The following is a 24,680-nucleotide window of genomic DNA, read 5'->3' on the forward strand; positions in this document are numbered from 1 at the left end:
GAAAACTTGGAGGGCAGGGGGAGAAAAAGACAGGAACAGGCAGGTCAGAGTGCTTTTGTTTGATTCCATTTTTCCACCTCCCTGTAACTGGACCCATCTCTGGGACCTGCAAAAAACAAAGGCCCTCTAGCTGAACATGGCTACCTAGTCGCTAACGGTTATGGCCACCTACCTACCCTGCACTGAGACACCCACTGGGGACACCACCAGCCCAGAACTAGAAGTTCACCTCCAAACCACTCAATCTGAAAACTCCAGCCAGTGATCTGAAGTGTGGTAGACGAGGAAGGGGTTTTTTTTTACCTGATATGACATGCTTCCCAGAATTAGGTAAACCCTTAGACTTTTTAGCCCAACCATTCATTGTGGATGAGCGGTCTAAAGCCAGGGGCGGAGAGGTGCCCAAGGTTACCCACGTTGGTGAGCACAGACCAGAACAGGGATCCCCCAACCGTCCCCCCATGTGCTTTTCCATTTACCAGCTGTCCTCCCAGCCCACAGTCTCATTCCTCTCGTTAAATATGATCTCACCCTAACACTCCCTCAGCCATCGAACTGTGAGGTATCCATTCTGAAGCATCTAGCCAAAGGAGTCAAAACACCTCCAACAAAGCATTTTTTGGAAGAGTTAATCCCAAATAAAGCACAGGAGAATCAAATAAGACCTCCCTTAAAAACCTGTGTGAAGGAAAAAAAAGTACCGTCCAAAGCACGAAGTACATACTGGCATCTGCTAAACGGGCTCGTCAAACCCAAATCTGTGAAGATCTGATCTAAAAGGGGGGAGAAGGTAATGTTATATGGTGACTGGTAACTCTCCAGATAGGTTTAATATTGGATCTCCATGATACACGTGCATTTCTACTTAGTCTTGTGCTCTTGCATCTGGAATTGAGCCTGAATTACTCTGTTTACGTTCTCAGTACCATGAAGGTTCACCACATGCCTGCCGATGACAAGTGTTGTGTTGGAATATGCATAATGTGGATTGTGAGACCGCACACCCGAGTGCTTGTGTGTGCACAGCAGCAAGACTGCACCTCCTTCCTTATTTGTTCCAAAATAAACGCCTCCCAAGGGAAGGCCAAGGGCCCCCAGAGCACTTTCCCCCATCTCTGCTTGGGCAGCAAGCCTTTGGCTTGATTTCCTTCTCCCCCAGGTGCCCGAGTGTTCCCGAATCCAGGGTGGTGATTTACATGATGTCCTTCCAGACTCACCGGCACCAATAGAGAGCGGGGTGAATATTTAACACTATCAGGGGGGAAGAAATGGCAGGAAGAATGATCTCCACCACGCTGAGCAAGTTTACATTGTTAATTTGCCTTGGCTGGACCCAGCTGGGTTGTACTTTGTGGCCTTTCCAGTGGGGATCATCAGGCGGCCCTGCAGGAAATCGGAGGGAGAGAACGGCTGCATTGGAACAGCTCGCACAAAAGAAAGGACCTGCAGGAAAGTGCAGAAAACGCAGGCGTCCACGTGGGACCTTGTGGATCAAGGCTAATTAAAATGTTCCCACCTCTCCTCTTTATTTGCTCGTCCACGGCCACACCGCAGAGAAGGTTGCTTACACGGAGCATGGTAACCAAGTTCTAGGGTGAGAAGCCGCAGACTTACAGGAGCTAACCGTGAGGTTCCCAGTCGGCATCATCATGCCAGTGGGCCGCACACTGATGCTCTGGGGGTGTGACCCCCCGCCAGGTTGTTAAGAAGTGTCAAAACAATTTCTTTTTCCATGCGTATTAATTTATGAATTACCTAATATAGGACTGTTTGACAAGTAACCCATGAAATACTTCCCATATAATGTCAGTGCTTATAGAAGAATTTGAGACTTTAATTGGAAACAGATGTGCAGGTCTGAATCCAGTTTTCTCTAGACAGCTCTTCCTGAATCACCCCCTAATTTCTCTATTTGCAGCCTCTAATTTCTGCGTTCTCTGTTGTCGTTGGCCTTCCACAACGTCGACTCCTATCCATAAGAAGGTTCTGTGCCAGGAATTCAAAACCCATAAAACAAAGAATCAGAATTCCTAAAGAGAGTGCGGGGTCTGCCCCCACTCTTTGTAAGAGCTTAGGGTCGACACCTTTCTTCTCCGGTGTCTCAAATTCGTGATTACGCGAAAGAGGCACCGTTCTTTGTGACTCACTAGGAATGTCGTAGTGTATCTTTGGGTAGCCCTCTGGTCGTTGGCGTTGGGCTGAAACCCTCTGTGCATGCTGAGGCACGGCCAGCTTTTTTGCACCTGCAGGGTGTCCGCCCTGCTCCCCTACATACGGTCACGCAGTAAGAACTAGGAACAGCAATAACCAAGTGGTCCCTTTTGCCAGGGGTTTTGAAAGCATCCACTTTAAAAACTTCCAGCTGCTTTCATGGAGATACTATTAGCTTTGTTTTAGAGATGAAGGTTCCTTCGACCTGGGATGCCAAGGGTCTTACTCCAGGTCACGTAAGCAGCCACTGATAGAGGCATGATTTTTAAAAGGTGGTTCCAGGGGCGCCTGGGTGGTGCAGTGGGTTAAGTGTCTGACTCTTAATTTCGGCTCATGACGTCAGGGTCCTGGGATCGAGCCCCACATCGGGCTCTGCGCTCAGCACGGAGTCTGCTTGAGTTTCTCTCTCTCCCTCTGCCCCTCCCCCACTCATGCTCTCCCTCTCTCTCTCAAATAAATCTTTAAAAAAGAAAAAAAAAAGGTTATTCCAGGTCCCATGCCCATCCCACTGAGATGAGCTTTCCACACGGATCCTGCACCCATAGCAAGGAAAGCTCTGTCTGCTACCGCGGGGCTTTTATGGCACTCTGTGCGGTCTCCGGGCTGTTGTTGTTTTCCTTCCTAACCTCTAAGTCACCCATAATGGCAGAGGCTCTCACACTGCCCAGCACGAAAGCATCAGGAAGCAAGCCTGGAGGAAAGAGAAGTGGAAAACGGAAGTAGCCATGGCTTTCAGCAAGGCGGCACACACTTCTTTCTTTTCTTAGAGAATTTTGTTTCCCTTATCCATGTGCTGCCAAAGCAAGATAATTTAAAGTCGGCATCTAGAAACTGCCTTTTAATTGTTTTTCTCCCAGTTTCTTTCTCCCTTCTCCTTCTTCCTCCCCCTAACTCCTACTCCCCTCCTTTCAGATTTCTCTGTGATGGGGACTTAACTCTTCAGAAGCCCAGCTACAGAAGCGTTGGGCCATGTTCTGGATGTTTCCATCTTCAGGACACAATTCACTAAATCCTCTGGGGCTGGTCTGATCTCACACGCTGGGTCCTGACCTTTTCCTCTGCTCTCAGTGTTTCTCTGGTCAGTAGTGGGGATTGTTAGTTGGTCAACACCGAGCGCTATAACCCCAAATTTGACTTCCCTGCTGAGGGTTTTTTGTTTTGTGTGGTTAGTTTTTTTTGTTTTGTTTTGTTTTTGCATTTCTGGTGAGATTTATAGCCCTTCACTTGTTGGTGGCGTTCAGCCATTTGTTCGACAAAAATTTATTTAGTGCCTGCCGCGCGCAAGGCCCAGATCCTGCACCGTATCACCGCCTACGAGCCGAGTGGTTGGTACTGTCACAGAGTTCTACGGTCTGCTGGGGGCTCGGAATAAGAAACAGGCATTTGCGGTATTTTGTGGTAACTTCCGTGATGAGAACATCCAGTGCCAGGAAGCAGATGATCTAGACTCACGGGACCGGGAAGAATTTTCCAGATTAAGTTCCGTCCAGCAAACGCTGAAAGCCAAAGTCACATAACACTTCCCTCGCTGCGCCCCGTGCCTCTTCCTTTTGTCCCCTGACCGTGGCTTCTCGGCACGGTAGACCGGAGTGGTCCTCTGCTCCAGACCTTCCTCTGGCTTTCAGCTCCCCCAGAGAAAAGGTCAACCGTCTGCTGCCCCATGTGGTCTGGCCCACCTGCTCTTCTGGCTTCATTCTTTCAGCTCTCCTGACTCTCTCTGCCCCAGCCACCGGCCTCCTGGCTGTGCCTTGAACTCCCCAGGTCTGAAGCCCTTTGCATTTGCCCTCCCCTCCCCCTGACGCACCCTTCCCCCAGACAGTCACAGGCCTCTGCTCAAATACCCCCTTCCCAGAGAGGCTTCCAGTGGCCAGCACTACTTAAAATTCATGGCAAATCAGCTGTCAGTCCCTGCTGGCCCTCCGTCCCCTTTCTGTGCCCCGTCTTCTCCATAGCACTTCTCATGTTCCGATGTACAGTTTCTGTACTTGTCTCCTGCCTCTTTTCTCCTGCTAGGGTCCAAGCTTCATGTGCACCTGGGCCATTACAGATGCTCAGTAGACGTTTTCTCAATGTTAAATGAACACACGAATGAGGAGTAGCCAGCCTGGTGAGGGCAGAAGAGAGGTGGGTTTGGGTAGAGGAGGAGGCAGAATCCCAGTCGTTGAGAGTCTGTGGCACATTTGAGAAAAGGGGAAGTAGCTGTCAGTGACTAGAGCTAGATTTTAAGGAGGGAAGTGATAAAGGAGAAGGCTGGAGAGCAGGGCTGGGCCACTCATGGCCTTGACAGCGCTAGTAGGAAATCTGGGTGTTACCTTCTAACCAGACAGCAGAAAACACTGAAAGGTGTGAAGGCCTGGGAGGATGTGATCAGATTAGCATTTTAGAAAGATCTCCGATTTCCTGGTGGAAAATGCATGAGAGAAGTCAAGAGTGGATGGTCGAGGCAAGGTGGAGTCTCCCATAGTAATGAAGGCATAATGTGAAACCACTGAACTTAGGATATAAGCAAAAGAGAGGGCATGAAGCGGGCAGATACAATCAATAGTCTGGATATGAAAGGTGAGGAAATGGAAGGCATCAAGGATGATGCCCGAGTTTCTGGTTTGGGAACAAAATGAGTAAGAGGGAGAAGATAGAGATTGGGGGAGGGGGCAGGTGATCTAGAGTCACCATGTATGGTTGTGCAGGGTGTGCACTGCCCAAGAATACCTAGCTAAGCTGCAAGAGTAGAGACTGGAATTCAGCCCTTCTCCTCATCAGCCTTGTATCTGACCCAGAGCTACATCTGTCGGAAGAAAGAGACATCTCTTTCTAGGTACTACAAAAGCGTCATATGGGCTAACCACAGCCCAGAGAGGAATTTGATTTTGAACTTGGTACACATGAAGTGCTTGTGATATAGCCAGATAGAAATATCTCTTAAAAAGTTAGGCGTACAGGTCTGGATCCTTTGACAGTGATCTGGGCTGGAGCTACTACAGCTGTTAATACTCATCTCCTTATGGAAACAATGCATGGATGACATCTTTTGGGAAAGTAGTGAGAAGAGAATAGGTGTTGGTGTTCACGTGACAAATACACAGTGTGAGTCATATCTTCAGTTGTTATGGACACTTTCTGGAAACAGAGCTCCATAGACCACAGCACTGTTTGCATTATTTTATTGGACAGGTGTGATGATTGATGATTCTGTCATGTCATGCTGAGTGGGGCGGGGTGTGGAAAGCATTTCTGTTTCTCATAGAATTATTAGGATAAATGGATCAATTAAATTTTTAGAAATCTCAAAGGGCCCTCTTAGTATATACGTGGAACCTCCTTTGAAAGCTCATGCAGAGAACTTCCTGTTTCAGAATGATCTAGATGTGTAATCCTGTAATTTTCCTCCTTGGAAACTTCGTGTACAATGAATGTATTTTTTTAATTTTTAAAAATTTTTTTATTTAAAATTCAATTGAATTAACATACAGTGTATTATTAGTTTCAGAGGTATAATTTAGTGATTCATCAGTCTTGTATAATAGCCAGTGCTCATTCCATCACGTGCCTTCCTCAATGCCCATCACCTAGTTACCCTATCCCCCTCCAGCAACCCTCAGTTTGTTTCCTAGAGTTAAGAGTCTCTTATGGTTTGCCTCCCTCTTTGTTTTCAGCTTTATTTTTCCTTCCCTTCCCCTATGTTCTTCTGTTTCGTTTCTTAAATTCCACATATGAGTGAAATCATATGATAATTGTCTTTCTCTGCTTGAGTTGGCGTAATAGCCCCTAGTTCCATCCACATCCATGTTGCAATGGCAAGATTTCCTTCTTTTTGATGGTTGAGTAATATTCCATTGTATATATATGCCACATCTTCTTTATCCATTCATCTGTTGATGGACATCTAGGCTCTTTCCATAGTTTGGCTGTTGTAGACATTGCTGCTATAAACATTGGGGTGCAGGTGCCCCTTTGAATCACTATGTCTGTATCCTTTGGATAAATACCTAGTGGTGTATTTTTAATTGTTTATTTATTTACTCTTGTAGTATTCCATCTGCAGTGAACCTCTAATAGAGCTGTCCAACCCCGGAGCCAGTGGATCCTTGTTTTTTGTGACCAGTGATGATGAATTTATCATCAAAACCGTTCAGCATAAGGAAGCTGAATTCCTTCAGAAGCTGCTGCCAGGCTATTACATGGTAAGTAACTGTCTGTAATTAAAACTCCTACTTGAGATTTAATTACTTTCCACAAGTTTTTTTTTTCCCCTATGCTTTTTTACTGTCACCCTGTGGCGTGTTTCTTTCTCTTGGGTGAGCTTTGTTTTGCATTTGGATTGTACTGTGACTGTTGTGGACTCGATTTTACCAAGTAGAACTGTTAGTAGAGGATAGTTGACTCCCACAGTTCTGGGTTCAAATCCCAGCTCAGCCATCAGCGAACGGTATGACCGCGAGTAAGCAATATAAGCTCTGAGCTGCAGTCTCCTCAGTCTTTAAAAGCTGCAAAATACCTGTCTTAGATGGTTGTTGTGATCAAGAAAGACGACTGGGTGTAGGATAAAGAAAGCAATGCCTTGCCAGGCTCTTGGCTCCTAGTACAGAGTCATAATGTGAATGCTTAGCATTCATTGAGCACTAAGCTATATGTGAAATGCAGCTGTAAAAATAGTATTTAATTCCCAAATCTGCTGGAGATTAGTCACACGTATAAATACAGGGATCAAAATCGAAGTAAAAATCTCAGTGGACAGGATGGACAGATTTTACAAGGTTTGATCCTGAACAAAACTGGGAAATTTTTTTTAGAGCATATTGTCTACTTTATATTAGAGAAAACAGAAGATCCACAAAGCAAGAAAAATGCAGCCGACTCTCATTTTTTGCCCAGAGATACATACTGCTAATATTCGGTGTATGTCCTTCCTGATGTATTCTATTCATACACACATTTTTTAAATAATGTGAAATTGGGATTAAATGGCCATTGCACTTTACTAACCTGCTAAGTGAGTAAATCTTAAACGTGTATAGTTTTAAGCTTAGGTAGACTAGTCTCTTGTTCTAGAACTGCATTGTCCAATAGGGTAGTCATTAGCCATATGCAGCTGCTAATTTGAAATTAATTAAAGTTAAATGGTAAAATTTAGCTGAACAGGTGGTTTACCCCAATCATGTAGTATAACAAATAGTGTAATTCATCCAGTTAACAAGAAAAAATGTGAACATCATGTGGTAATCCAAATAAATGTTGAGTAGAAACAAAGGCATTCAAAAGTCAACATCTTCTCCTGCTTAAAATTCTTTAAATTGGCAGGGAAGTTTTAACGTAAACAAATAAATTAACACACATATTATGCATTTATCAGTCTCCCAAGATTTACCTAGTACCTCATGCAGAAGATCAGTCTCCAAGAGTTACATAGTACCTCATGGAGAAGAACAAGAGCCCTTTCATTGGAAATAATGGAAAAAGATAAGGATTCCCCTCCATCATTGTTTGCAAGATACATATTTGCAAGAATTTCTAGCAATAATAACTTTTTGAGTATGAAAAGAAATAGAAAAGTATAAACACTCTTCTCTTGTAAACGATACAATTAAAAATGAGCAAAACATCAAGAAAATTAACTAGCAGTTTCTAGAGGTAATGAGAGTCCAGCAAATTTGCAGGATGTAAGATGCATCTACACAATCCATTGTATTCCATTATGTAGATCATCTAGAGTAGGAGGATAGAAGGGAGAAAATGAGATCCCGTTTATGAGGACAATAACTTACAGTGAATGTTATTAGAATAAAGATACAAATGAATGAAGGCAGACTATCATTCTGGTAGGGAAAGCAAATTATAGTAAGTATTATAATGTGTGAGCAATAACCCCAAAAGAATTTTTGTAATAGGAACTCTAAAATGCTTGAGTCTGTAAAAAACAAGTATCTAAGAACAATATGAAGGAAACTACAAATTGTTATGGAAGGACGTAAAAAAATTTCCGACATAATGAGACACATTTCATTCCTGAACTCAGTATTGTAAAGATTTCAGTTCTCCCAAATCATGTTATAAATCCAATCTAATTCCAATCAAGAATGTCAGTAGGGCTGCTTCTCCGAGAAAACACCAAGTGTCAGATGGCACCGATGTTGTGGGTGGGCCTGGGGGTCCCAGGGGCCATGGAATGGGAGACCACAGTGGCTTCTGTGTGGACCAAAGACGAGGAGTGGATGCCTGTCACCAAGCTGGGCCTCCTGATCAAGGACATGAAGATCAAGTCCCTGGAGGAGATCTGTTTCTTCTCCCTGCCCATCAAGGAATCTGAGATCATTGACTTTTCCTGGGGGCATCCCTCAAGGATGAGGTTTTGAAGACTATGCTGGTGCAAAAGCAGACCCGTGCTGGCCAGTGGACCAGGTTCAAGGTATCTATTGCCATCGGAGATGACTATGGACACGGTGGTCTGAGTGTTAAGTGATCCAAAGAGGTCGCCACTGCCATCCGTGGGGCCATGATTCCAGACAAGCTTTCCATCTACCAGTGTGGCGAGGCTACTTGGGGAACAAGATCGACAAGCCCCACACTGTCCCATGCAAGGTGACCAGCCACTGTGGCTCTGCTGGGGCGCCTCACCCCTGACCCCAGGGGCACTGGCCTTGCCTCAGCCCCTGTGCCCGAGAAGCTACTGACGGGGGTCGGTAGAGACGACTGCCCCTCTCAGCCAGGGACCGCACTGCCACCCTGGGCTACTTCACCGAGGCCACTTCTGACGCCATTCCCAAGACTTACAGCTAGCTCACCCCGACTCTGGAAACAGACTGCATTCACCATCTGATAGTCTCCCTATCAGATTTGCTGACCATCTTATAACGACCCACACACCAGAGTCTCCGTGCAGGGGACCCAGGCTCCCGCTGTGGCCACCACATATTTTGTACAAGAAAAATAAAGTGAACTAAGTCTGTGTTTAATAATTAAAAAAAAAAAAATGCCTGTAAGATTTTTCCCTGAACTGGTTCATTTGAAAGTGACAACAAACAAAAAGAAAGTGAAAACAAGTATCATTTTAAGAGCATTTAAAAAAACAAACAGTGGAAGGGAGGGGTTGTAAGACTAGACAAACATTTTTGATAAAGAATTAAAATAGTGAACCTGCTGTGACATAGACCAAAAACCCATAAACTTTTACTAATATTGAAGATATTAATATATTAAAGAATTAGTACAGTGCTAGACAAATAGATCAGTGAATTCAAACAATTCCGTATTTCACATCTTTCACACACACACAAAATCATTCCATATGGAGTAAAAACCAAATGTCATGACCAAAACTACGAAAAGTTTGGAAGAGAAGAAATTTAGGGCCTCGGGGTATAAAAAGCTTCACTAAACAGGAAGCAAAAAGAAAGCACAAGAAAGAAGTATGTAAATGTGACTACATCAAAAGGCAATACATCGGTACAACAACAACAAAAAATACCAGATACAAAATTAATGTAAGCACATAGAATATTTCTAGAATGACAGAAAGTGGGGAGAGTAGTTAAAAGTTGGGAATTGGGAGAAGAATCAGGGGATAGTAGAGAAACTTTTCCTGATGTAAATGCCCTCCAGCAAACTGTTCTTAATTTCTCACCTACTTTTAAAGTGAAACAAAAATAGGCATGTATTTTTATTTGTATAAAAAAAATAACATACTGGAGGAGAATATTTACCCCATAGAGAATAGGAAAATGACAAATATCCAGAGTGTACTGAGAACTCCAAAAATAACAAAAACCTACAGAAAAACAGGCAAAGACTATTAACACAGAATTGTCTTCGAAATGGCTAAAAATACATACAACATACATTTCTCTAATAATCAGCGGTATTCCAATTTTTTAAAAAGAGTTTCCTTTTTTTTAACCAGTCACACTTACAGAGATTTTAAAGCTTGTTGCTGTGCATCATGGATGAAGGGTGACGAGAAATACATAATCTTACAAAGTGTGATTGTAAATCGGTCTACCCATTTTGGAAGATAATTTTTTCAGGAGCTATTAAAATTTTAAATGCCCAATGCTTAGACCCCAGCCGTTAATTTCCTTTTTAGCTCCCTTAGATCTTAGTCACACATGGCACTAATAAATTCTTTGCCTGTTTTTGGTTGAATCTCATTTGGGACTCTCTGTCCATTCAGTTCAGCCACTTTTAATGCTGTAGGTTGAGAATGATAAAGGTACTGATCCATTGAGCCAACTTTAAGAATCAAGTCAGAAAGAGCAATATTTTAGTAATGGCCATAAATAAAGAGAATCGCACTCCAATTTTAATTCTCATATTTCATAGATGAAAACATATATTTAACAAAGTCTTCTTTTGTGAAAATAGGAGAATTGACACTTTTTTTTTTCCTTTTTCTCCTTTTAGAATTTAAACCAGAATCCAAGGACTCTTTTGCCAAAATTTTATGGACTGTACTGCATGCAGTCAGGGGGCATTAATATCAGGATTGTGGTAATGAACAACGTCTTACCGCGCTCCATGCGAATGCACTTCACATATGACCTGAAAGGCTCCACTTACAAGCGAAGAGCCTCCCGAAAGGAGAGAGAGAAGTCCAACCCCACGTTTAAGGACTTAGATTTCCTGCAAGACATGCACGAAGGGTTATATTTTGACACAGAAACGTACAATGCGCTCATGAAGACACTTCAGAGAGACTGCCGGGTAAGGACGTGTCGTTGCTGTGATTGCCTTCGGACAGGCGTCTGTGGTCTTGTAACCTTGGTAACGAATGTCCGGAGTGGACACGTGGAGTCCCGTCGTTTGCAGTCCCAGTGCCCATCCATGCTTCCTTGATATTGAGGGAATTGGTGGATGATAAGGGAATTGTCTGGAGTATCCATGGATTTTACTAAAAAAAGCTTAAGTCTGCTTTCTTTGATAAAATGAAACAAGGATTTTTTTTTTTTCTTTTCACCCTCCCCTGGAGGGAAAAGAAATTAGGTGTAATGCACCAATTAGCCAGAAAAGCCATATACAAACCTTGACAGAAGTAAGATTCCACCCGGGGAGAGAATTCTAGAGAATTGATAAGCAGATCCCTGAATACTCAGTGTGGAGGCAGAAGCTTGAGGCAAGCGGTATCTTTGCTGAAATTATTTTGGGCGATCAGGAATGAGTCCCAACAGTTAGAGCAAAGACCATAATATGCAAACTTAGCCACAGTGATTGTCAGAAGGAAGGAGGACGTTAGAGTCCCCCAGCCTGCAATTCTTAGCAACCAAATAATAAGACCCAGAACCTGGGAGAGATGTTTCCAACATGGTGAATTTACAGAAGGTGGGTAAAACTTCCCTTGGAGAAAAAGAGGAAAGTGGAGCTTGATGGCTTCTGAAGAATGATGATCGTTTGATGAGCAAATTCTCAGAAGTAGTGTTTTGTGGCCCAGGTGCACGTGGGAGAACCATCTAGATTCCCAGCTAAGTTGGGCACAGTGAAGGCAGGCAGACGTTGGGCTCCGACCTGGCCAGGGCAGATAGGACTCACAGCGCCTGGTTCCTGGGAAGTATGAGCTGTCTCTTCCAGACTGGCTTTCTGGATCTTGTGTGGGCCTGGATAGATGACCCGCATTATGCAGAGGGAAGGGGGACAAATCCTTGCTGAGAAACACAGTCCTACTATTTATGGGTCTTTTCTTTCTACATGTTATGATGTGCAGGAGAATGCACTAAGGTGTCATTGAGGAGGGGTCGTTGCATTGATAGAGATGTTACTCCATAGCTCCTAGTCTTTTTTTTTTTTTTTTTAAGATTTGTCAGAGCACAAGCAGGGGGAGGGGTGGGCAGAGGGAGAAGCAGGCTCCCCGCTGAGCAAGGAGCCCGATGCGGGACTCGATCCCAGGACCCTGGGATCATGATCTGAGCAAAAGGCAGACGCTTAACGACTGAGCCACCCAGGCGCCTGCACAGCTCCTATTCTTAATGCTTAGTGAGCCACGCTAGCCTACGATTTTTTTTAACATACATTTCAGCATCCATTTGACGTCCGTACTGTTCACATTCCCATTTTAATTGGTGGGATAATTAGGCTCTTAAAGAGGTTAAGAAACCTGCCCGGCATTACTTAGCAAGTCAGTGGCAGAGCCCACACCTGTTTGGGTACAAAGTATGTGCTCTTAACAGTTGAAACGTAAAGATTCACGGTAAGGATTTTTTTTCAAAAATTATCTTTTCAGAAGTCAGGGGAAGAACAGTGGGAACTAAGCAAACAAACAAACAAAAAAATGTCCAGCTGTGCTATTCAAGATATCTGGGTGGATATGAATGATTCATGTTTTTCTTTAAAAAAGAAAAAAACAAAAACATGCACACATTTTAGTAGAAACCTTTTCCTGTGCTTTTTCTGCCCTTACAGGATGTGGGTGAAAAGTGACTCTGAATTCCCCAGAGTTTAGTACAAGCCACTCCAGTTTTAGATTGGCTTTCTCTTTGTGTGTGTGTGCTTCTGGCCTCTTTAATATGGAAAGCATTTTTTTTTTCTTTTAAAAACACAGGCTCTGTGCCAGAAGAAAAAGGGGGGAGGGAGTCAAATGTAAAAGAGCCATAGCACCAGATTTGTCTGTTTATTCGTGTTTCCTGAGCCCAGATAGAACGAGGTCAAACATGACTCCGTCAGGAATGAGACCCTGGAGATTTGCCTTTTTTTTTTTTTTTTTTGGAAGACTTGTTTTAAGGAAGGTCAACATAGAGGTCCTAAAACTAACTCCCTCTGACTGGCTGCATTTGATCTTGACCCAAACACAGACCATGGAGCTTCTTTAAATTACGCACAACATTCGTCTTCCGAAAGGCTTTTCTCGGGGTGGTGTGGGAGCTTGTACATGCCTCACTGTGGGGGAACCCGAGTCCCTTCCGTGATCTGCCTTGACCATGACAAGGTCTCTGTGATCTGCAGTCAGCAGCTGGTTCTCTGAGCAGAGCTGCCATGAGGAACTCGGGCACATTTCCGCAATGATGGGTCTTCATATTTCATAGTCATGGGCCTCTTGGCAAAACCGACGAAAGCTGTGAACTGTCTCCCCAGAAAAGTGGCCATCCACTCCACAATTCCTGAATCCCTTGGAGCCCATTACACCCCCACCCACCTTGTCCCAGGTTCAGGGTCTCCATCCTAGAGCCAGGCAGCGATCCGCTCTCTCCCCTCAGGTCATCCTCTGAAGGGCCAACACCCTGGATGCTGGAACAGGATGTGTGCTTGGTGTTGCTGGGGGGTGTCTCTTGGCCTGGCACATCCGTCACTTTGTAGGACCTGGCTTCAGTGCAGGCTGAGGTGCTGTGGAGATGCATGGAAGGTGTGGGGTCACCGCAGGGCTGGTTCCAGTGCCGAAGGATCGGGACTCTCTATGGTTCACAGTCCTCTGCCTCAGTGAGGTGGTTCCACTAAGACTCTAGACCCACAGCAATCAGGGGACTGCTTCACTCTGCCAGCAGCCTGGCCACAGAAAGGTGAACTGGGCCCATCTTAGGATACATCGTTTCATTTACTTACGGGACAAGCAGTGCAGGCCTATTGTCTGCCAACATGAGGTCAATGACCACCATGTCTGATCGTTGTCGTGCAGCGTATGAAGTGCAGTGGTAATATTCTAAGGCTGTAGGCGGACCAGAGTGGGTGACATCAGAGTAGGTGACATCATAGCTTGGGTCTGAAGAAGAGTTCTCCAGGCAGGCAATGTGGTAGAGGCATGTTTCTGGGAAGAGAGAACAATGTAAGCTAGGCATGAAGTAGCAGGACGTGATCTAAGAGCTGGAAGTCTTTGGCATTGCTGCAGTTAATATTTTTTTTAATTCTTTTTTTAATTTTTTTATTGTTATGTTAATCCCCATACATTACATCATTAGTTTTAGATATAGTGTTCCATGATTCATTGTTTGTGCATCACACCCAGTGCTCCATGCAGAACGTGCCCTCCTCAATACCCATCACCAGGCTAACCCATCCCCCCACCCCCCTCCCCTCTAGAACCCTCAGTTTGTTCCTCAGAGTCCATCGTCTCTCATGGTTCTTCTCCCCCTCCGATTTCCCCCCCTTCATTCTTCCCCTCCTGCTACATTCTTCTTCTTCTTTTTTTCTTTCTTAACATATATTGCATTATTTGTTTCAGAGGTACAGATCTGAGATTCAACAGTCTTGCACAATTCACAGCACTTACCAGAACACATACCCTCCCCAGTGTCCATCACCCAGTCACCCCATCCCTCCCACCCCACCCCCCACTCCAGCAACCCTCAGTTTGTTTCCTGAGATTAAGAATTCCTCACATCAGTGAGGTCATATGATACATGTCTTTCTCTGTTTGACTTATTTCGCTCAGCATAATACCCTCCAGTTCCATCCACGTCGTTGCAAATGGCAAGATCTCATTCCTTTTGATGGCTGCATAATATTCCATTGTATATATATATATACCACATCTTCTTTATCCATTCATCTGTTGATGGACATCTTGGCTCTTTCCACAGTTTGGCTATTGTGGACATTGCTGCTATAAACATCGGGGTGTGCTGCAGTTAATATTAACGGAGAGCATGTGAGGCAGGAGAGAAAAGCTGTCAGGAGCCAAATCATGTCAGAAGGCCCTTTCTGGCCATGCCAGGGTCCTCTGAAGGGCTTAGAAGTGGCAAATCCAAGAATCCCAGACCTTTGGACTCGAGCTTGTCTGTTGTTCCCAGGCAGATATGATAAACCTCCTGACCTCTCGCTGGCCTCTTGCTTCCTGCCCATTCCACTTCTTTCATTTTTTGGCTTGACATCTCAGACCCCAGGATCCCATTTCCCTTGCATGAGTGCTGGCCAGAAGACACCTGCGTGGCTCATTGACCCAGCTTCACTGGTGTCCTTTGTGTCCTGCTCCCCACAGTCTCCTTCCCTCAGTCCCAGTCAGAGCTGCTTCTGGACTTTTGTGTCCAACATGGCCTGATCTACCTCCTCCCACAGAGAGCCATTTTCTGCCAGTTTCCCTGGAGCGGCCCCACCCCACCTTCCCCAGCTTCCCCAGCCCGAGCTCAGGCCCTAGTCTCTAAGCCTGCCCTCTGTGATGGTCCATCCCTGGCCACCTCCTCCACAGCACCTTAGCCACTTGGAACTCTTCTAGAAAACTGAATGTACTTTATCTTTCAAACCTGCTGAGCCTACTCCTCATAGGATTCAAACAAAGCCTCCTTCCAGAAGCACAGATCCAGACCTTGGGTCCTCCCCAGTTTCCACATTATTGACAGTGTCTGGGGGAAATGGACATGTAAATAATTGGGTCCCCTTTCTGGAAGCATTTCCACTCCCTGGGCCTCACCCTCTGCCTGTCACTGACAGCCTTCTACGCCCGTAAGTGAGCTTGACCCAGGGTAAGAGTTGTGACAACAGAGTCCTGCAGGCCATCACAGGTTACTTGTTGCTATCAAAAGCAGGAGGTAGGGTTTATTCAAACCATCCCCACATGATGAACAAGCTGAGAGGCAATACTTTATACTCAGTAAGTCACCACGTGCCATCGAGTCTGCCTCCTAAGTGAGTCTTGGATCCGCCCCCTCTGCTCCATATACATAGCCCCTGCCTGTATTGAGACCCTGATGATTCATTCCTGGGGCTTTTGCAGTAGCATTTTTACTCATTTTTAATGTCATTGCCTTCCAGCGTGTCCTCGAGGCTGCCGCCAAAGTGATCCCCTGATCAGAAGACACCAGTCCCTTAAGATCCTCAAAGTGCAGCTCCCCACTGCCTGTGAGCCAAAGCCCACTCGTCCTACCTTGGGACACTAAGATCCTTCCTGCTCTGGCCCCTGCTACCTTCTCCAGACGCTCCTTCGGCTTCCTTTTTGGCCTTCTCTTGCCTCTGTCCAGAGCACCTTCTCTCTCCAGCCATTCTGATCTCCTGGACCCACTCTGTGAAGGTTTGGCCTCTTCCTCCATGCCTCACTCAGCTGGGCTCTTCTTCCTTGCTTTTCTTCACCTAGAAGAACCTGCTCCTCTCGGGGACCCCCCCCCAGCATCGCTTCCTCTGAGACCACCGTGCTGTGGCTCCCCAGGCACCCTGGGTTGACCTCTTTTGCAGGATTTAGCACACTCTTTTATTTATTCGCGTGCAGGTCCTCGAGCTTGAGGATCAAACCTTCATCTCTCACTGTGTCTGCATCTCCTGGTGCTTAGTAAGTGCTTACTGAAATATGTATTTGAACAAAGGAATAAGCGCAATAAACTATCAGATGACAAAGACGCGTTTAGGTCACATCTCCAAGAAAATCTATCTTTGGTGACTTGTGTGTATCTAGGCGATTTTTGAGTTCTGCCTGTTGGAGGAAGAACCCGCTTTCACGCTGTGCCTGCCAGGTTGGCACTGAGAATGTAATAAAGCAGATGATCTCCGTTTTTAATCATTTGGGATTATTTTGAAAAACAGTACCGATTGTCCCTGTATTAAGCCATTTGTGTAACAAAAGTGTATTTATCTTTCAATCGTTTTCCCATAGAAGCAGTGTTGTGGAAGTCGTTAGACTTGACTTTATTGAATACTGACCCGTGTCTTCTTTAGGTGTAGGTGTTGTCTCCTTACATGGTCTGTAAATGTCTCAAAGGCCAAAGCTCATTCCTGATCCTTCCCTGCCGAGTGCGGTACCTGGCTTATTGTATATACTCAGTACATATTACAAGATCATGTAAAAAATTCTTTCAAATTGAAATTTATTAATTTTGGAAGAATAATTGGGAACTATTTTTATGTTCATTTTTTTAATTGTTTCTGTTTTTTTATTATTATGTTAATCACCATACATTACGTCATTAGTTTTTGATGTAGTGTTCCATGATTCATTGTTTGTGCATAACACCCAGTGCTCCATGCAGAACGTGCCCTCCTCAATACCCATCACCAGGCTAACCCATCCCCCCACCCCCCTCCCCTCTAGAACCCTCAGTTTGTTTTTCAGAGTCCATCATCTCTCATGGTTCATCTCCCCCTCCGATTTCCCCCCCTTCATTCTTATGTTCATTTTTATTTACTATAATTATTTATTCTCTGACATAACGTATCTATGAAAAATTTAAAGAGTCCCCTATCAATTAATTTGATAAATTATTACATCCTACAATATTTATTGATAACTCTGGGGAAATGACATCAATGCAAAGTACATTAGTGAGAACTTGTGTTTATAATCCAAATATTTCTTATTCCTTTAAGTGGGAGTCCTACCAGACACAATCCTGGTAATTAATGACCCAAATGACTCATTTTACATTTATTATCATTTTTTGTTGAGCAGCAAAGTTATTAATCTTTAAATAGTGTGGAACGAATTTTCTTTTTTCACACAAATGTCTCACCATAAATATTAATAGGCTCTCAGAATTTAATGAAACCAGTCTTAAGAATACTGAGCCTTTTTGACGTGCAGAGTGGGATCTTTCTTTCTAACTATGTATGGCAAGCTCTAAACGTGTAGATTGGATTCTTCTCAGCTATGGGCATGCTAGCATGGGTCACCAAGTAGATGATTTTCTATACTACTAAATTTAGCCTTTTGGCTAGTGCTTACCCCTCAGCTGTAATTTTGTTCAGCATTAATATCTTGCACTTAGTTTTTTCTTTCTTTTTTATATTGGTTGCATATAAGTTATCCCTCCCAGTTACCATAAAAGAGGAAAAAAATGCTTCAGATCTCATTTCTATTAAGTGCAGGAATGTTACCAACCCACATCTCTATACCATACCTGGAAAGATTATTTGCCAGGGCGCCTGAGTGGCTCAGTTGGTTAAGCCTCTGACTCTTGGTTCCAGCTCACATCATGATCTCAGGGTCGTAGGATCGAGCCCCACATAGGGTTCCACACTCAGCGAGGAGTCAGCTTGGTATTCTCTTTCCTCTCCCTCTGCCCCTCCCCCATTCATGCACACACACACTCTCTCTCTCTCTCTCTCTAAAAAATAAATAAATCTTAAAAAAAAGAAAGGTGACTTGCCCAAAAGAGGCATAAATAAATTCACTGTCTTTCGAATTATGTTTCACAAACACTAATCCCATGATACATTTGATGTGCTCCATTGTTTCAGATTATGAGTTGTACTCTGTATGCTATTATTATTTTGATACCATTGCAATATAAACAGAAAACAAAGTCAAAGTTGGGGAACAAATAAATAAAACCAGCTCCTAGAATCAAAGACTGTTTGGGCTGGAAAGAATCATAAAGGTCCCTGGGAAAGAGGAGAACGGTGCCTTCCACGCTCTAGTCTGAGAGAAACGAATTATGGACATAGATGTCTTTGCCTGGCCAAGCTAGATTTCCTTGTGAGAATAAAGACATTGTCACATTCTCAAGGACTTGAAAAAGTTTTCTACTTAAAAATCCTCTTTCACAAAAATGCTCATTTTGAGATCATTATACATTCACATGTAGTTGGAAAAATAATACAGAGAGATCGTGTATACTCTCCACCTCGTTTCCCCAGTGGTAACATCCCGTGTGACCTTAGTGTAATACCAGAATCAGGAAATTGACATTGGTACTATCCACTGACCTTTTTCAGCTTTTACCAAAGCACTCATTTGTGTATCTGCATGGGCATATGTGTAGGTGGTTTTATGCAATTCTGTGCTTACATAAATTCACTTTACCACCACAGTCAAGTATGGAACAGTTCCTTCACAAACATCCCTAATGCTACCCTTTTATACATAATCAGAGCCACCTCCCTCCCTCCCAGCCTCTCCCCAAACCCTTGCAACCACCAATCTGTTTTCTTTCTCTATAATTTTGTCATATCAAGAACCATATAAATGTAGTCCTATAGGCTTTGTTCCGAGATCGGCTTTTTTCACTCTGCATAATGAGCTTGCAATCCATCCAGGTTATTGTGTGTATCAGTACTTGCCCCTTTTTGCTGTGTGATACTTCATGGTGTGGACATACCACGTTGAACCATTCACCTGCTGGAGAACACGTGGCTTTTCTCTAGTGTTGGACTGTTACATATAAAGCTGCTGTCAACATTTGCATGCAGGTTTTTACATAAGCATAATGCATTTCTCTGGTAGAAATGGCGAGTGCATTCGCTGTGTCACATGGGAAGCTCACGTTCAGTGTCGTAAGGAGCTGCCATACTCTTTCCCAGAATAGCTGCACCCTCTCACATTCCCACAGGCAAAGTGTGAGCGATCGAATTTCTTTTCATCCTCACTGGCATTTGCTATTGTTGGTACTTTTTGTTTTAGCTCTTCTGACGGATGTGTATTTAAGTCTCTTGTTTAAAAATTACTTGAGTAGGGACACTTGAGTGGCTCAGTCAGTTAAGCGTCTGCCTTCAGCTCAGGTCATGATCCCAGAGGTCCTGGGATCGACTCCCGCTTCGGTCTCCTTGCTCAAAAGGAAACCTGCTTCTCCCTCTGCCTGCCACTCCCCCTGCTTGTGCTTGCTCTCTGTCTCTCTCTCTCTGACAAATAAATAAAATCTTTAAAAAAATAAAAAATAAAATAAATTAGAAGTACTTGAGTAGATATTCCAGTGAAGCAGAAGATACATCCAATAGGGAAGGATTTAGGGAAACTATAGGTTATTGGTGACAAATGAAGCAGAAAAACTTAGGGTTTAGTTGAATGGCTGGTCATGTGTCTGTGGGACTTAATGCAATTGATAGGAGTTCCTGAGAAGGAGAGGCCAAAAGTACAGGATTTTGCCACATGTGTTTCTAGTAATAAGCCTTTCTAGGAGACTTTGAATGCTCATAGGATTTCGCCTAACTCTACAATATAGCCATTGGTGTTTCTAAATTATTTTGCAATTACTTGGGTGAGGGTTTAATATTTGCCTTCTAAAATCTGCTCCCCAGGAGAACAGGAACTGTATGACTTCATTTTCCTACCCCTTAAATCACTTAAAAGAATAGCAGTTAGCTCAGTGTTAGTCTTTTGGGGAAGCCCTAGAGATAACAGTTTGTTTAGGTCATGCCTGGTGGCCCCGTTTACACCAACAACACAACTGTCCATCAGTCCTGGAAGGGGGCTGATGTTTGTCCAGGCTTTTGCTGGTGGCTGCAATTCAGCCATGGTGCAGGTGGGTGATGGCAGGCGGCTTCCGCTGGTAGTAAGGGAAGCGGCAAGATGGACAGCACAAGAGAGTTTGAGGGAGCCTACAGAAGTCAAATTACTCTTCTGTGTTGCTGTTCTTGACCTTCTACCAACTAGGGGATACCTCAGTTTGAGCCAGACAAGTCATTCTCAATACTTTGCAAAACCAGCTTTTCCAATTTTGGGTGGAGGCAGGCAGGGTTCCATCTTAGATAGAACCTGTGGATCCCAAAGTAGCTTAGCATTTAGAACACATCATACATAATATATAATCATAAAATAGGTGTACACAGTACAATACTTAACACACGATTTCCTACAGCAGAGGCACATTTCCAGGGCTGCATGTGGGTTCAGTTGACATTTATTGTGGACTCACTCTGAGCCCGAGGAGCGCTTCACATTATAGATGGACTCTCAGCGATCCTCACACCGGCCCTGTGACGTGAGTGGTGTGATTTCCTTTCCAGGATGAAGAAGTGGAGACTCAGGGCAGGTGACACCTCCCAGGGCCCCAGAGCTCATGTGCTGGGTCACGACTTACACCCAGGTGTCTCTGACTACAAACGCCTAAGGAGTCTGTAGGTGGAAAAAGGGAACATCTCCTGGAATGTAAACATTAAGTACCGACAGAGATTCAAACAGGATGGGCTGGAATTGCCCAGTGACTGGTTTTCCCCACTCTGACAAGGAGCTGGTGGACAAGGAGCTGTAGAAGGGACTCTATCAAAGTAGAGAACTCGATCTGGACAGGGCAAGGAGTTCATGAAATCTTGCAAACTTCTTCACGAAGGAGAGAGAGAGGAAAACAGTGCCAAGGCACTGAAGAACACAAAATAAAATTAGCAATCCAAACATTCAATTTTAAAAGTTTACTGGAAAGCGTAAACAAGCCCATTAACACTTTTCAACCGTGACCAATCTGCGTGTGCGTGAAATCCTATCAACTTAAAAGCAAAACTTATTTCTGAGAAATGTGATGGACCTGGTGGAGTTGACTGTTTCTCAAAGATTGTTTTTCACATGTCGTGGAGAGGGAGATAGAGCTCTAGATGTGCTGTCGGCTCCTGTGTGAGCAGCTTTTGAAAATTCTCATCAGCCGCAGAAATGACGGGATTATCAAGCCAGTATTTGTTTTAACCCTCACTCCAAACCAAATGGAGCGTTATGAAAATTTCTACAGAAAGAGTGGTAGCAGGAGGCTGAAAGTATCTACCTTGGCCCTAAGTAAACTCCTTTTCCTTTTCCTCCCAAAAGATCACCTAAAATTAGACAACTCAAATATTCCCTGAGGCGTGGTGGTGGTGGATCCGTGTCTAACCAGCTTTCATTTGAAGTAACTTATCACACAGAAATAGAAATACACAATAATTGAACTTAATGGGAGCTGAAGTCCTTGGGCTTATGAAATAGAACAATGCTATGTCTGATACATTAGGGTTTTCTGCTTTGGTGTGAAAAGAACCAGCCCGTCTTTGATTTTGTGGTTGACCAGAAATCTAGAGGTAAGATCTATGTAGGTTCCCAAGTGGAACGACTTACAAAATATCCGAGGGGAGGCAGGAAAAGGAAGGAAATGTCCCCACAGGCTATATCCTCCTCCCCACTGGGAGTCCTGGGAAACCAGAGAGAGGAGCTGTAGCAGGAAGGGGAAGTGGCCTCAGGCGGGCATGACGGTGGCAGCTCTGCCTTTGAAGATGGGTCTGGAAAGGCTTTGAGGTTGGCCAGCGTGGATCCGGTTGTGGATGCCAGCGTCGGTCAGTCACATGGATGGCCTTGTGAAATAGAGCAGGGTTGTCAACACCCAAACCAAAGGAGACAAAAGGGTGGCAAACCCTAGTAGTTTATAAAATGGAGTTGAGGCTCCATAGCTTAGGAGAAACTTCTGGAACCTGGTGACAGACTAAGTTGCAGAGATCGAAGGAGTGTTAGAGAGCTTCCTGGGTCTGAGAAAACGTTACAAAGTTTAGGAAATGGTTCAGAACGATCTTGTGGCTTGTTACCCAGCTTGCTGTGCACCTGTCAAGCGAGATCTTGTCTTCCTCCCAGAAGCTTGCAACTCCAGCAACTGGAAACGCTTCTCAAGGGGAAAATCGGTTTGATTTGAACAGGGCTTTATGTTATTCATTTGACATCCCGTGCCGAGTACCCACGCTCTACAGGAAAGGGGCCTGGGTGACTGCCTTGTGAAAGGCAAGGGACTTCTTGGGCCACATACTAGTCCTAGGTCTTCCCAAAAGATCAGCATATACTGGTTTCTGAGAGGCTTTAGCTCCTGTCAGTATCAGTCAACACTTTCTACCAGGTCCCTTCCCATGCAGGGGAATGTTCCTTTGATGTCACCAGTGTTCTTTCTTCAAAGACATTTTTAAATGTGGTGCTTTGATCAGGCAAGTATAACTCTTCTGTCCTCTCTTTCTCTCCCTGGAAATTCCGCACTTCTGTACGGTGAGGTAGCAAATCTCCATGGGGGAATTTCTCCCTCCCCCATGAGTGAGATGGCCAAGAGCAATCTGTTATTAATGAATTTATGTATTAAATTTCAACTTAAAAAAAAAAAAAGGACACATCTGGGGATGCCTGGGTGGCTCAGTCAGTTAAACCTCTGCCTTTGGCTCAGGTCATGATCTCAGGGTCCTGGGATCAAGTCCCGCATCGGGCTCCCTGCTCAGCGGGGAGCCTGCTTCTCTCTCTGCCTGCCGCTCCCCCTGCTCGTGCTCTCTCTCTCTCTTATGAATAAGTAAATAAAATCTTTAAAAAAAAAAAAAACATATCTGTGCACTTTTCTACAAGAAAGGGGCAAGTTGTCCCCTGGGCGTGTCAGTTGCCCATAGCTGTTAGTGACTTGGGCAAGTTAAAACCTGATGCTTATGTACAATATCCTTGTCCCACCTGAACGTGAGCCTGCCTGGAGTCCTCCATGTCTTGTTCACTTCCTCCCTTCGTTTCTCCATACGAAGTCCTCATTCGTAAACTTTGCCCCTTTTGCGGTCATCCAGCTCCAGCGGTTCCAGAAACACGCTGTGCTAGATGCCAGCACCATGCTGGCTAGTTCTCAAGCACCTGCTAATCTGGCTTCAGACAATGACGTGCGTCCTCAGGAGGTGGACATGAGACATCCTCGGATAGTCCTCTTTCTGAAAGAGCTACCCAACTTCTTTCTAGATTATTAGCGATGTCAGGGGCAAAAAACAGCAACAACCTGATTTTCAAGGAACAGGGAAAGCAGTGATTCCGGGTTGCCGATTTTCCTTGTCTACACTCAGATGTGCAGGGGAAATAGAGTTTCTTAATTTTCCACTACTCTTGCTCACTGGAATCCACCTCCTCCAACGTCAGCTTACACATTAATAATACTTCCGTCCCTTCTAGTTTGGTCACCTCTCAATTTAAATATTCTTATTCAAAGCTGAACTCTCTCTCATTGGCTGGTGTAAACTGTCCCTCTTTTATCACTCCATCTTTTGGGGTAAACAGCATGGGAGATGTTAGGGTTTCCATCACTTTTTGACACACGGAGACAAGAATATTGCCCCGGGGTTCCTTAACTTACTGTGTTCTATTTCTCTCTCAAACCATCACCCTCATGCTCCGTGGGATGTAGCATTGAGCCACCCTTTGATACCATCTTTAATTTTGACCATGTACATATTGTTATTTTCAAAATAAATTATAGCACCTCAAGACTCCAAAGAATTTCTATCACTTCCAGGGTTTTCTGTCACTTCTCAAGACTCACCCTCTAAGGATGCACTTGCTATTTTGAGCTATGTTTCTGACGGCCAGTGGTCACTCTCCCAGACCCAAGACTCTCTCTTCCTGCCCTGTGGAGCCTTGTATCATCTCAGAGCATAGATTGGCTGATTTCTCTGGCTTCAGGAATCTCATTTGACAAATCCCGCCTCACCTTCCTACCAAATTAATTTTATGTCTTTCAGCAAACAGTTTTGAATTCTTGCTCTCCATAAGGCTCTGTGCGAAGTCTGTGGGAGGTACAAAAAAAAAAAAAAAAATGAATAGACTACAGCCCTTACCTTTAAGAAGCTTAGAGTTTACAGTTAAATCCAAACCATCAAGTGCTTATTTATGGCAGACAGGTACTCCTCCCATTTTTCTTTCTCTCTTTGTCCATTAGAGTGAGCAGAGAGGGAGAAAGGGGTACATTTTCCTCTTTACCCAGAGAGGGGGAAGACTAGTGGCTAAGGATGAGGATCCAGGAATTCCCCCTCATTCATTGGAGTGGATGTGGAAACCGTGTGCTAAGCACAACCTGCAGGTCTCACCAAGCAGCTCGCCAGCCCCCAGAAAAATCTATAATCAGAAGGACTTGGCAGTTTTAATACATTTCTTTTAAATGTGCTTACAAAATAATTTATTAAGACAT

At 44.3% G+C, this 24,680-nt stretch overlaps 1 protein-coding gene across 6 annotated transcripts in view; it reads left to right on the top strand.

Annotated features, from left to right (window-relative positions):
• The window catches only part of PIP5K1B (phosphatidylinositol-4-phosphate 5-kinase type 1 beta), a 295,831-nt gene that overhangs the window by 177,399 nt on the left and 93,752 nt on the right, over positions 1–24,680 (top strand). For all 6 annotated transcript variants that reach the window (XM_078061785.1, XM_078061784.1, XM_078061781.1 and 3 more), the window contains 2 exons: positions 6,240–6,392; positions 10,606–10,905. In XM_078061785.1, coding sequence (XP_077917911.1) covers positions 6,240–6,392; positions 10,606–10,905 — 453 coding nt within the window. The remainder of the gene's footprint in view (positions 1–6,239; positions 6,393–10,605; positions 10,906–24,680) is intronic.

The sequence above is a fragment of the Halichoerus grypus genome, chromosome 14 (assembly GCF_964656455.1).
Source record: "Halichoerus grypus chromosome 14, mHalGry1.hap1.1, whole genome shotgun sequence".
NCBI lineage: Eukaryota > Metazoa > Chordata > Mammalia > Carnivora > Phocidae > Halichoerus > Halichoerus grypus.